Genomic DNA, 15126 nt, shown 5'->3' with positions numbered 1-15126 from the left:
GAAAGCCCATTAATGCCATTTTAAGTATATGTTTTTGAACATAATCCGTTCTAACAAATTAGTAATTCGTTTGAACAGATTAATTTCTCTCAATTTTATAATAAATCATACATAATGGTACATACACTTGAATACAAATGAAATGCAAAATAAGGGTTCTATATTAATTTTTAAATTGAGTATATTTTCACCATTTTTTTAACTTACATGTGCATGTCACTTTTGACATGCTCGTATAACGCAATTTCGAGTTGATGTGAATCAAATATGATGATATTATTAAAGAAAGGTTGTAAAACAAAAATCAGGCCCTGCCACATGCATACACATACACAATATTTAATAACAAGACATTTCTATTTGTAGTAGAATTCATTGAGAAGATCCATAACTTTTTTTTAATGTATTTTATCACTTCACGATAATTATGCCACACTCGAATTAATGAAACCACCCACCCCCCCCCCCCCCACCTTTCTTGAAAACCCTCATAAACAATAAACGCGGGGTGCGTGTTTATTCAAATTATCAAAGAAAAAAATTATTATGATATTATGAGCTAAAAACTGAGATTTATTTGACTTTTTCATTCACTAAACAGTGGCAATATTTCAGTCCGAGGCTAACTTGGAACAGCTTATAACTGACCAATCAGATGTCAGAACGTCATTCTATGACAATTAGACACCGAACAAAAGCATGGGTAAAAAGTAATTATTCACTTTGTTGTGACTTCCTACACTTCGCGCTTGAACGGATCCAATCCTGCTAGCTACAGAGCTTATTGGCTGATGACTGAGTCCTGTTGTCATACCTACACCATGCAGTACCCAAGCTGACATGTTCACACTGTATGTGGAACAAAAGGTTAGCCTAGAGATGACACCTCTCTTACCCAACAATAGTAGCATTGATAACCAACAACTCAAGTACAGTATAAGTAGCCTAAGCTATTAAGGACTCTCTATAGCCTAGATCTTTTTCATTCTCTGCTCTGCTGCTGGGCCCTGTCTATAGGCTACCTCTACCTGTATGTAGTAATTAATAATGAAGGTAGGCCTGGCACCCCTAGGTAGGCTATATTAGGCTACCTACTATTCTAGTTTAAGCTAGAGGCCTAGTATTACCATAACGCCCGTATTCTTAAACCAGACTTTAGTCGTAGTTCGAGCTAAAACTTTAAAAATTACGTCATTTTAAAATTCATAAACCGAACTTCAACTAAATCGGCGACTAAATCAGGCCAACCTCGACTAGCTAGATTGAGACAAATTTTGATCAATTTTTTTAATCCTTGAGGGGCAGGCTAAATCGCCGAATAAATGGTATTTAAACGAGGTTTATAAAAAATGTAACAGTCATTGAGTTGTTATATTGGCCAGATATTGAAGAATTAAATATCTATTTTTATATTAGCTTAATTAAATATACAACTAATAGTATATGTTATATAATAATGAAAATCATGTTTATTTACAACCGTATACAAATTACATTATTTTCTTCGCGCAAGTCCGACTTGAACTACGTCACGCCATGTATTGTACTCATCCAGCGAGCTGGGGCACGAACGATTCGTACAAAGGACACCGCCAGACAAATGCATATGCCTACCTATTATTTAGATCGCTGGCACTCAGCAAGCATAAAGTGTATGTCAAACATGGAACGCCGTGGTTACCTACAGTATGTGTGGCTATGAAGTATAGTGTATCATCATCATATATGTTAATATTTCGTACGTTCGCATTGAACTTGAATGCAACGCAATAACAACAAAATACTGAGTGAATGATATCATCGGCAACAAAATCCTTTAATTACGTGTGTGTTTATGGTGCCATTTCCCACCATCTACGGTGAGGCTGAGTTAGTGCCGACTATCTACAGTTGCGTTGGGCTCCCCCTTCACAAAATCCTGCATCCCTGGATGAACGTGCCCCTTGTAAACTAATTAAAGAGAAATAGAGGACGTCTTTCATCTTATTTTGAACTGTCCATTAATTTCAAGTATATACTACTATGTTTCATTATTTCAGTCTAGAAAACCAAATACGATTTGTCAAAAAAAAATTTTATTTGGCACACTAAGAAATGTTTATGTTTTAAGACCACTGGCCTATATACAAAATAAACTGAACTTGTTACATCCTGGCACCATAACACGTGCACTGTTGTGATCGTGGGGAAGTTTACAGTAATATTCGCTGTTGTGTTTAAATCACACACAACTGATTAAAATCATTCGTACTTCGTTGGTTCCATTTTGAATGACTGAGATGTACGTCGGAGGGCTATATACACTTTACTGCATGCATTACTGCCAGCGATCTAAACAAAAGTACTGTACGCACTTGTCTGGTGGTGTCCTTTTGTACGAATAAGTTCAACATTCGGCCCAGCAGATGGCGGTTTACATGTTCATATCTCGGCTGTATCATGTTACATCCAGGGACCAAAATGCGTAGTTACTTTCCAGGCAAAAGTATTAAGAATCGGCAATTTAACCGGAACTATATTTAGAAGTTTACCGACATGTACATGTACTGTAGTATCAACGTACGCTCATACAGCAAAAATTACAAATTATGTTGACAATATAAATTTTTCAATTTACAAATTATGTCTATTATTATAATTAGACGATGAGTATAAAGATTGATGTCTGTGCCGGGATTGCTTTATCTGGGCTTGCTTATTTAACCAAACGTTCATTGTAATAGTTATAGTAATGAATGGTTATTAATCAATTATTCTACATAGTTTGTGGCATATAAAATAAAAGACACAGACGTAGCCTCTGTTAAATTATATATAAACATTTATTGAATAATTTTCATCGACCAAATAAATAATATCCAAATAATACCCGTAAAATAATGTAGATCCTAATATCTGCACTTTATCATAGCGACCAAAATTAAACATGACCAATATCATCGTAAACTGGAGTGACTTTCCCTTACTATGATGAGCTATCTCCTTAGTAGACTGCGGAGTAATTATGAGAGATTCCTCCTCTGGTGAGCTAACGTGTTATTAGTGCGAACGTGAAGTACTGTAATTACAGCCAAAGGTATAGTGCCACCTGAAAATACATGCCAGGCTTCCCCTTTTATGCCTACAAGTACTTTGCGATGGGGCCACATTGTGATGGGTTGACTTTGTATTTAGCAACTTTGTATAAGGCGATGTGGCGAATTAACTAGCATCTATACCCAGCTGGGCCACTTTTCTATTAAATTATATTTACAAATTGCACATTAGTCGTATGGATTGATTTTAACGTATGATTGTGCATGTTGCATTTGCATGGATTTTTAAAAATTCAATACTGGTAAAATTATCTTTTATCACAAAGATTGCCTAGGCCTATAAATCGTCTAAGTAACAAATTCTAGTTGTTAATAATTATTGTTTTTATTTTTTAGATATTTTACTTATGCTAGTGAACAATTGAAGAATGATCACATATTATTTATACCTGTAACCTAGACTTTACCTAGATCCAGATTAAATGGGAACTGGTTCTTCAAGAAAATCAAATGTAATTGATGTAATGCAACCCGAACCAACAAGGCGACAACATTCCAAACCTTGTAGGCACCAACAATTTCAAGAAATACAAATTTCAAATGTTGAAGACCGACAAAGTACTACAAGCATTGGACAATCTGTTGTTTTTAGATCCAAGCAAAATGGACCAAAAGAAAATGACCCTGAACAGTTATCAATGCTTAAGAGATCAGGTGATCATGTAAAAAAAACTCACCAGCTGGAAAGTTTGTCAAAAGCTTGTGGAAGTCTAGCTCTTGAAGCTGAGGATCAAAGTGGTCAGAAATCTAATAATGAAAACTCACAGATGACTCAGTACCAAGGAGCAACACTTCCAGAATTTAGTGACCGTCAGTCTAGTGGTCCACCAATAAATGATGCAGTTGATGATAATTTTTACAGTGGTCTCCAGACATTACAACACAGTTATGATAACCCATGGCAACGAGCTGGTAAATCTACTCAACAGCAACACAGAGTTGTGAATGCTTTTCGGCCCCAATTTGTAAATAAAACAGTTTATAGAACAAATAACAGTCTTGCCAAGGAAATCCAGAACATGGAGGTTTGTACATATACAAGAAATCATTATTATTATACCAAATGTTAATTAGCACAGTAGAAGACTGATCCAACAATTTCCAGGGAGGCTATTTCCACTTAATGTGGTGTCTTCTGAATTAGAATAGGGTTGGCCATTAAAACATAAACTGTTCTCGTATGTTCCAAGTGTCCCCTAACGGTTTACCAAAAAGGGTTTTCTACTGTCTGTAATACAGTATTAAACAGTAATGAAGGATAAAAAACAGGACAGAACTTTATAGAATAGATACAAACTTATCTTTGATTGCAGCTATAAATAGGTGTAAACAATTTATTATATTGTTGATTTTAATTAATTTCATTGTTTTTATTTCAGGATGATGATGTCATTTCATTTGAGACATTTTATCACCAAAATGGTAGAACTTACACTTGCATCAACCAAGGTGGTTATCGGTTCTACATGGACTCGTTTGACACTCAGGTTATTGATTTGTTTATACTGTGAGGTCAAAGATTAACCAATAATTTGCTATCTCAAATACTCTTTCCAACAATCATAACATGTATACAAATATTGACCTATTTGATAAAATAAGACTATTCCGGCAGAAAAGCATGTGGTTAATTAAATTAAAGGGTAATTTTTATTTTTATAGTACAGTATGTAGCGGGAACATACAGTACACCTCCATTTGGACACTACTATCCAGGGAACACCCCTGTTAAGGGAACACTTTCCTGAAAAAGTAAAAAAGCGGTGAATTGTATTTTAAATCTTAAATTTACCAGAAGCTCAGATATTAAATAAATTTCAAAGTTTTGAACTTTAAATGTTTTAAATTGTGTTATAGGAATGGCAGCCAATTCCAAACTTCTGGTATTCTCAGGGTCACTTTGAACGAGATGGACAACCAATCAAAGATAGCAGTCTGGCTGCTGACCCACTTGCTCAACAATCCAAACCTTTTTCTTCACATAACCAACCATTGAGTGATATTGAGGTTTCATCTAGAACTGTTGAATCCGGTGTGGATGATAGAGCTGGTACCATGCAACACCCAACAAGGGGACGTGTCTTAACTTACATATTTGAGGTTCCCATTCATATTTTTGTTTAAACATACAGACTGTAGCCTTGGAGGTGCATCGTTAGCAGTGGCCTAGTTTAGATGTTTAATCATACTTTTCCTACTAGTTGCCTATGTAAAATTGGAGGGAGGGGTTAGTTTAATAGTTTAAACAATAAAAATATGATGTGGCATTTAAATTATATTCTTTGGCATGACCTTTTAAAAGTAGTAAATCAGCAACAATTAATCAACCAGCGATTTGGGACCTTGTCTTAATCAGGCTTATTTTATACGGTCTGTTTACTAACGTGCCAATGAGACGCAGAAATCTCAATGCAGTCCACAACAGATTGTAAACTATTGCTGATCTCTTTTGATCTTTTTTGTTGTAACTGTAGGAGAGGCGCAACATTCATTGCTACTTTGATGATGCGACTGGGGCATGGATTAAGATGCCTGTATCATGGGAACAGCATACAGATTTTATCAAACCTCTTCTGTTACAGATAAAGGTAAGAAGAGTTATGGTATTGTATCTAAAAGCCTGGCTAAAGATTCTGAGTGCTTTGATGCAAAATGTTTTAAAATGATGGTGTCATCACAATAAGACAGAATTGTAGAAACATTTTATCAGTGGTTCTTTGTTTATATGTAGGAGTCAGTGCCAACTTGGCAGGATAAGTATGATATAATTGCTGCTTTACGTCAGAGTAACTATGATGTTGATGACACTGTGGCTACATTTTATACGATTGGCGACACGGAAGTAATGGAATCATCTGACAGACTTGCAGGTGTCAATAGTAAACTGATGAAAGAGAAAGATAATAAGATATATATCCTGCAGACAAAGCTTGCAGAGTTGGTATGTTGAAATTAATCTATTGTTAACATTTTACATCTTGGTATTGCTGCAGTTAGAGGTGGTGTGGTCATACTATGTAAATGTGATGCAATTATTTGACCAATCGTAAGGTATCAATTGTCATTGATTTGCTTATGTTTCGCATACGTTCTTACGTTGCGTCCTAGTTATTCAGGCTTTAGGAGTTTAAATCAAGTCTGTGTTACCGTGTAAAAAACTGTTAAATCTGCTGAGGTTTGAATTACATGTCTGCTGTTTGAAAGTAAAAATACCTGTTTGAAGATCAAAGAAAATATGGACAAAAATTGATGATTAGTATACTATACCTGAAGTATAATCAAGATTGTAGTGTCGTGTTTGGCACACCATAGTTAGTTGTGTCGCGTTTGGCACACCATAGTTAGTTGTTAGTAATAAAGCAAAAGAAGTAGTAACCATCATCGAATCGTGTCTTATATTTCATTCATATTACTCAATATTACATTGGCGACGACGATGGCGACGTTCACGATACCCGCACCAATGCCTCTAGATATGGATTCAGGCAACATGGCTGAAAGCTGGCGTCGATTTGCGCAAAGATTTGATAATTTCGAAACAGCGACAGGCGTCAACGCGAAGCCCGAGGCAACACGAGTCGCCACACTCCTGTCGGTAATCGGACAGCGTGCCCTGGAAACATACAACACGTTTACGTGGGACGCCGAAACGGACACAACAAAGATCGGCCCAGTCTTAGCACAGTTCAAGAAATTCTGTGATGGGAAGCGCAATATCACGTATGAACGATATATTTTTAACTGCAGGATTCAAAAAGAAGGTGAGAAATTTGATTCCTTTGTTACCTCGCTGAAAAGCCTAGCAGAGACATGCGAGTTTGGTACCTTGAAAGATAGCCTCATTCTTGATAGGATCGTAATAGGAATCAATAAGCCAAGCCTTAAACAACGCCTACTGCGTACAGAAAATCTAACATTAGACACAGCAATATCCAAAATACGAGCAGAAACGGCAGCATCCAAACAGATGGAACAAATTTTTTTTATTTTATTTTATTTAATTTTCAGGCAAACATACATGACAACACAGCGGTGCAGCACCCTGAGGATTGCCATGAGTGCAAAGCACTATCGAGATGGCTCTCCATATACTGCACTAGAACATATAAGACAAACATATACACAAGATGCTCTACATAGACAAAGACTTATTATTAAGTCTTTGGGAGTGGAGTTGTAAATTGTCATGAGAAAAAAACCCTGACATATGACAGGACTTGAACCCAGGACCCTTAGATTGGTAGCCAAGCATCATAACCACCAAGCCACAGCTCCACTCCAAATGAAACAAAGCAAAGCGAGTGATGTTTCCGAAGCAACTCAACACGCGAGAACAGTGCGTTCACACAAAAAAGGTAAACAGAAATACCAAAACACACCACAGGAAAGCAATCCAAGAAAATCACGCACAAGTTCAACAATCTGCATAACTGCGGAGGTGAGTACCCTCACAAAAGCAAAAATACGTGTCCAGCATACGGCAAAAAATGCAACAATTGTGGTAAAATGAATCATCATGCTAAACAATGTAGACAAAAACACAACGCACATGCTATTGACACCATGTCTAACGATGACAATGATAGCACAACAAGCGAAGATGAATACTCATTCCATATTACAGGTACCGAGTCTGAAAAACAACCCAAAGTTAATCTGGAACATTCAAGGTAGTACTGTCAACGCAATTATCGATACCGGTGCAACTATTAATATAATGAGTATGTCGACATACAAACGCCTGCAACACAAACCACAGCTATATACCGAAAAGCTACCAAAGGTGTTCGGTTATGGAAGCCGACAAGCACTGTGCCTAGCTGGAACTTTCACGGCAAACATAACCTATAAAACGAACACAATATCAGCATCATTCAGCGTAGCCGAAAAAGGAGTCGAAACGCTACTCAGTTTTAACACAGCGAAAGCACTCGACCTAATTCAAGTAACGTATAACCTGAATGAACACGCAGATGCAACGGTATTAAACAAAAGCACAATAACCGAGACATACAAAGACAGGTTTACTGGTATTGGATAAGCTTAACGACACTATGTGCAATCTACACATAAATACTGAAATACAACCTGTGGCTCAATCGCATCGCAGGATACCGTTTCATTTAAGGAAGAAGGTTGAAAGCGAACTGAAACGATTACAGGAGTTAGATATCATTGAACCAGTTGACAACGAACCTACTACATGGATTTCACCAATAACTGTTGTAGCAAAGCCTAAGAAACCTAACGAAATTCGCATTTGCGTTGATATGAGGGCCGCGAACAAAGCTATAATAAGCAGAGAGAGACACGTGACACCGACAATCGACGACATAATCGGAAAACTAAATGGAGCCGTGATGTTTTCAAAGATCGATATGAACGCAGGCTATCATCAGATAATGCTAGCCCCAAAGTCGCGATACATTACTGTCTTCTCAACACACGTTGGCCTTTTCAGGTATAAACGACTAAGCTTTGGAGTTTGTTCAGCAGCAGAAAAATTTCAAAACGTCATTCAGTCTGCACTAGGTGGACTAAAAGGAGTCATAAATATAAGTGATGACATACTAGTGTTTGGTAACACTGAAGCCGAACATGCAAGCAATCTCAAAGCCTGTATGGAAAGACTGAGAGATAAAAACCTTGCCTTAAATAAAGCTAAGTGCGAATTCTTCAAACGCAGCGTTGAATTCTACGGACACATACAGTATTTAGCGATACCGGAGTATCACCAGATCCTAAAAAGATTGTCTCACTCCAAAAGGCTGCAGCACCGACTTCTAAAGAACAAACGCGATCGCTCCTAGGCGTGACACAATACGTTGCTAGATTCATTCCAAACTATGCTACCATAACAACACCGCTCAGAAAACTCACTCACAAAAACACACCATGGTTCTGGGGTGAAGAAGAACAGCAGGCATTCGACAAACTAAAGAAAACGCTAACCAGCTCGCACGTCATGGCCTACTTTGATCCAGAAAAGAAATCAACGATCATAACCGACGCGAGTCCAAGTGGACTCGGGGCCATACTGAGCCAAAACGGTCAACCGCTAGCATACGCGAGTCGCGCGCTTACAAGTGTCGAAACTAGGTACTCTCAAATAGAGCGTGAAGCACTAGGAGTCATATGGGGAATCCAACACTTTCACTTGTACTTATGTGGCTGCGAGTTCGATGTAGTGACAGATCACAAACCGCTTCTTACGCTATTCAATAATCCCGCATCGAAACCACCACCACGTATCGTAAGATGGATATTAAAAATCCAAGCCTACGACTACACCCTGAAGTACCAACCAGGCAATACAAATCCAGCTGACTATATGTCAAGACACAGCCTTACAATGAATGAGCGACAAGACAAAACTGGACATCATAGCAGAAGAACACGTCAATCTTGTAACAAACAACGCAATCCCTAAATAACTTACTCTGGAACAAGTTCGACGTGAAACGGCAAACGATGGTCTCATACAAACATGCATTAAGGCCATCAGTCACAACAAATGGCACGAGGCTCTACAAGTTCAAGATGACCTCCATTCCGATCTCCAGTGCATGCACAAAGTTCGCAATCAGCTAACATTCGACCAAAAAAACAACATACTCCTACGCGATCACCGCATAGTCATACCCAAGGCACTTAGAAACACAGTTAAATAGACATCGCCCACGAAGGACATCAGGGCATAGTAAAGACAAAGCAACTCCTCCGAGAAAAAATATGGTTTCCCGGAATAGACCGCATGGTCGAATCAAAAGTAAAACACTGCATACCATGTCAAGCGACGGTGACTGAAAAGAACCACAATGAACCGCTTCAGATGTCGAAACTTCCTAACGGACCATGGGAGGAAATTAGTATTGACTTTAAAGACCTCCCTACTGGCGAGCATCTTCTAGTGATTCTCGATGACTATAGCAGATTCATCACAGTGGAAGTTGTTAAATCAACATCAGCGAAGACAGTTATTCCCAAGATAGACACAGTATTTGCTAATTTTGGAATACCCAGTATAATTCGCACCGACAATGGACCACCATTCAACAGTCATGAGTTTTCTCAATTCACAAAGTACCTTGGCACTCATCACCGCAAAATAACTCCACTATGGCCGCAAGCAAACGGAGAGGTGGAAAGAGTAATGCGTAATTTGAAAAAGGTCTACAAAACCGCAGTGGCCGAAGGTGTTAACTATAAACAATCACTCAACCAATACCTCAGAAATTACAGAGCCACCCCACACAATACCACAGGCAAACCTCCAGCATCTTTGATTTTTAGACATACCTTCAAAGTAAGACTCCCAGAAATAATCAAACAATCAAGTATCAATCAAGATGCAGTCAGGGACAAAGATAACGCACAAAAATAAAAAATGAAGGACTACGCAGAGAGACGAAAGAAACCTCGAAAGAAACAAATTGAAGTTGGCGACATGGTCCTTGTAAAAGAAAGCGGCATAATAACATCAACAAAAACACCATATAAAACTAAACCATACAGGGTAACTAAAACAAACGGAACAATGATTACCGCAATGCGAGGACAGCACGGTATCACTCGAAACTCGTCATTCTTTAAACTTCTTAACAATCGCGTTGCAAACACAAATACAGACAGCGAAGACGACTACCTCACAGATGACGATTCTCCCGGAAAACATCCCATAACAACAAATAATGCAAGGCGCAATCCTCAAAGAGTTCGACAGCCATCAGTTTATCTCAAAGACTATGTTCCATAAGTTAATCGTAACTCTGATAGTTTTAATAATGATCAGCACTGATAATTACAAAACTTGATAACCTGAACTCATAATAACATTTCTATAACACCGCAGATTGTCAATGCTTGACAACCAAATTGTTTCAAGTTTATTGCTTAGTTTTTATGTAAAAGATGGAGGGATGTAGTGTCGTGTTTGGCACACCATAGTTAGTTGTGTCGCGTTTGGCACACCATAGTTAGTTGTTAGTAATAAAGCAAAAGAAGTAGTAACCATCATCGAATCGTGTCTTATATTTCATTCATATTACTCAATATTACAAAGATTATACGAGTCTTTCGGAGGTGAGAATTAGTATGCGTTGTGGTGGCGTTGCGCATCCAATAGAATGCATATTGATTCGAAGGAGGACTGTACTGATAATAGTTGCCTTTTTAGATTAGGTGTAAATGTCGTCATGTGGGGAGTGGGGTTATTGATTTTGTATATCCCCGACAGAATGTATTAAAGTCTAAATAAAATGAATAAAACTACGTATAAAACTATGTAACAGTTTAATAAGTATCCAACAGTAGCAATCACTTGTCTTTGAACTAAAATTCGACTCAATTCCAAAATAACATCAGTCAGAGTAGGCCTATTCTCTTTGGCGATTTTTATCACAGTAGACACTCCAAAGATCCCGACCTGTTTATAACAATTGAATAATGGTTAAACGAAATAACAAACTTCCCATCCAGTAATTTCCTTTAAATCTACGAAATCCTTAACATCCGATGTAAATTCAAACTACGGTAAACATCTTCACACTCGTATTATATTGTAAAACATCGTATTAACTCTTAATAATATACACGTCACTGATCACTCGGACACGTTAATTTCCTTGCCGTGAATTCTCCTCATCTGCACAAAACAACAACACCACCTGAACAGTTCCTGGAAGTAACAGTGTTGATTTCAAAATGGTTAATACCTCTGTATTAGTGATTTTAATGTTCCTGGATCATTTGACAATATTAAAGTTGTTAATGTAAATGTTGTTTTTGTTTTAGTCTAGAGAACATGAAGCCACAAAGAGGAGACATCGTGAGATAGTGACTGACAATGACACATTGACAGCTCAGGTATGAATAAACAGCGTTGAAATGTATACAGTCAACCCATAGATATAGATATATAAATAGGTGGATACGTACCGATGGTGACAACCGATTTTCCAAAGTGCTGGTCTATACTAAATTACTGCTGCCAAACAAAGAAACCTGCTCTTTGAACTCCATGTCTCTAACCGCGGCCAATTAAATGTTATATTTTTGGACAACAAAACGTAAATCATATGCGCAGTCTGATTGTTCTATTGACGTGTATGCGTCGAGGATTAATTGACAAGATATTGGTGAACAATTAGTTTTAATTTCATCACAATCTGACTACGAAATGTAAAATGAAAAATATATGGCTTTTTTCATGAATCTTCTTAATTATCGATTTGATTATATTTATATTGTAGTGCATGATTGGCTAATGGTTATGTCATCCATGTCACAGGCACAAATTGTTGATTAGCATAGCCAGCAAGGTTAAAGGTTGTTGCACATGTGCAGTAAACAATAGATTACGCACATGACCGCTCTGTCGGCAAGAGACACGGAAGCTTTGATCTCAAACTGATGCATATCCGTGTATTCATTAATCCATGGGCTGGCCTACCCAACATGTCAGGTTTTCTGTCTTGCATTCGGAATGTGTTTTTAATATTAATGATTATTTTGCAACCTGGTTTTGGGAAAGTTTCTAGTTTTCAGAGTGTCCGGTATTGGAAGAGTCTATTGTACTTTCAGTGGATATGGTTTGTTCCCTTCCTGTCACCTAATCCACATCGTTTAATTTCAAAATATTATAAAATCTATTTTTATTACGATACTTAAGAAATTGTAATATTTTTGTACAGGTTAATTCTTTGGAAGAACAAGTTACCAGTTTAGAGGTTGAGGTTAAAACAACTAACTTAAAGATCACATCTTTACAGCAAGAGCGCCCTCAAACTGCCAGACCTATTACTCGAATGAAGACTAAAATAGTAAGTATGAGAATAGAGATGATGTAATCTCATCTCTGTCCATAACCCCATACAACAACAAACAAAATTTGTTATTTGTTATAAATATTTATCTGGCACAGTACGGCCACACACGGCAGTTGCCACATACATTCAGTTATAAGTTAAAACCATTGCCAGTCTAGCGCCCTCTAGCTGGGTTGACACTCACACTATGGCCACTGGTTGTTATATTGTTATGATATTTGGTTTTGACGAATAAAGATCTTATTCTACTTGAGTCCTACGTGTCAGGTCGTCTTTTGTGGTGTGCCTTTTGCCTCACTGGCGCATGGCATTTACTCATAGACGTTCTGATAACCACGGCACCATGAGTTGGTTAGGATAGCCTTAATAAACAATAGTCTGTCGTAGGCTGAATATGTTTGTCACTCACAGACAAGATCGATCTCCTAGACTAAAAACAAGGGCCTTTTAGAAAAATATTTGCTTGTGAAATGTGTTGTGACATTGTGTTAGCCCGCTACGCAATGCACTACAGTATATGTGCACACAAATTGCATTTGTCCGTAACATAGAACCCAATGTTTACTGTGTCTATAAAGACATAAACGGATCAGTTATTAACTTCAAAATTTTTTGGCAAGTAAATTCAAGAAAAATGTATTCTAAAATACAGTGATTACGGTATTATCTGGTTTGTAAGAAAACACTGTTGTTGTTCTGGTATAAATGTAACCCGTTAAAACTTTCAAAACCATGTATGCTACCAAATACCTTTTAAGAACTTGAATGTCGGCAAAAGAGCAGGTCGAAACGGAGCGGATGTCTTAATGCAATAGAATCATGTGGACAAACCCAATCATTTTCACAAACCCACCTCGCAAACGGGGTTCCAAATTGTGGATGAAATAGAGTTGTGCATTACATTGGTAGGCCCGTCAAAGGTGTATGGGACCGAATTGTTTGTCTATTTAAAAAGTAGGTGACCAATTGTCTGCAACAATGCATCTACATTAGAGTTGACGATCTAGCCTTTGGCTATAAAATCTTTGGTCATGACAGGCCTTTGTGAAAAGCATGCTTATTTTTATTGAGGATCTGATGTTTTTCAAGGTGTTGCATAAGCTGCTGTCTATGATGTGTTCTAATAATTTACAACAGACTGATGTTAATGAGACTGGTCTATAATTGGCTGTATCCGAACATTTCCCCTCGCGTTTCGATCTACAGACTTCCTTTTACACAGACTTTTTAAGGTGGTAAACTTATACCAGCCAGAAGGTGAGGTAAGCTTTCTCTCTTTCTACAATCCCTAAGTAGTTCTGTAGACAACCATCGTGGTCTTTGATGTCGCCTAATTATTTTTTTAGGTACAAGTTTTTCAATTAATTTAGTAAGGCCTTCCTTAAATGATTCTAGTTGTCTTTTACACATCTGGAGTTTCTATCTATCCTTCATGCTGGGCAGCAGGCGATTACAAGACTTTACAAGCACTTCGATCTTGGGCAAGTGGGGCTATTTGTTCAGCTTGTATCATGCCTTCATCGTACCCTAGAACACGTTGAACATAGGTTGAATAAGATGTTCGAGGACGTTCAGGCATCTTTTTGCCATTAGTTGGTATATAGAGAGCGTATGTTCTTTCAGGCTCTTCCTCTGGCTGATGGAGAATGTGCCCAAGGAATCTCAGCTGGCGGTTCCTTACACAATTGATAAGGGGCTCAGAGTTAGTCATGGATTATACAATGGTGTTCGAGACACGGTCTCTTCGTTTAATGCTACACATAATCCTGTAGCAAGATGTAGCAAATGAGTTGATTTTGCTTTCCATGTCTTGAGACGACACCCCGGATTCACAACCATAGAGGAAGATAGTCACACAGGTAGTATTCCAGAAAGCACTCCATGCTAATGCTCTGCGTCTTTTGAGGTCGCTTGCAGCAGATGCCATCTTGGAGCCAAGGTACTTGAAGTCAGTCACCTTGAGTGTTGTGTGAGGATGACAATTAAAAGTCATGTACTCTGTCTTGGCTACGCTGATTATGAGACCAAGGACTTATGCTGCTGTTGGTCAGCTGAGCCGGAGCACGGGGAATAGTAGATTCAAGTAATCCAAGTCATTCAACACTTTGGCTGGGGATTGGCGAGGGTGTGTCACTTCGTCAGCAGAAAATGATGAATAGGAATGGAGCCAAAACGTCACCCTGAAGAACTCCAGTTGAGACTTG

General features: G+C 38.0%; 1 protein-coding gene across 4 annotated transcripts in view; it reads left to right on the top strand.

Annotated features, from left to right (window-relative positions):
- The first annotated feature begins 819 nt into the window (after positions 1-819).
- Positions 820-15126, top strand: part of LOC140059620 (uncharacterized) — a 37684-nt gene continuing 23377 nt past the window's right edge. For 2 of the 4 annotated variants that reach the window (XR_011847238.1, XM_072105603.1), the window contains exons 1-8: positions 820-929; positions 3432-4120; positions 4475-4582; positions 4953-5195; positions 5570-5683; positions 5827-6036; positions 11889-11960; positions 12788-12916. Coding sequence is in view for 3 of the 4 variants with exons in the window: in XM_072105603.1 (XP_071961704.1) it covers positions 3518-4120; positions 4475-4582; positions 4953-5195; positions 5570-5683; positions 5827-6036; positions 11889-11960; positions 12788-12916 (1479 nt within the window). In the remaining variant the exon portion in view is untranslated. Of the gene's footprint in view, positions 930-1027; positions 1054-3431; positions 4121-4474; positions 4583-4952; positions 5196-5569; positions 5684-5826; positions 6037-11888; positions 11961-12787; positions 12917-15126 lie in introns of those variants that run through there. The other 2 variants (XM_072105605.1, XM_072105604.1) reach the window with 2 other exon arrangements.

Source organism: Antedon mediterranea, chromosome 9 (assembly GCF_964355755.1).
Source record: "Antedon mediterranea chromosome 9, ecAntMedi1.1, whole genome shotgun sequence".
NCBI classification, from domain to species: domain Eukaryota; kingdom Metazoa; phylum Echinodermata; class Crinoidea; order Comatulida; family Antedonidae; genus Antedon; species Antedon mediterranea.
This window is presented reverse-complemented; position numbering and strand designations above follow the sequence as displayed.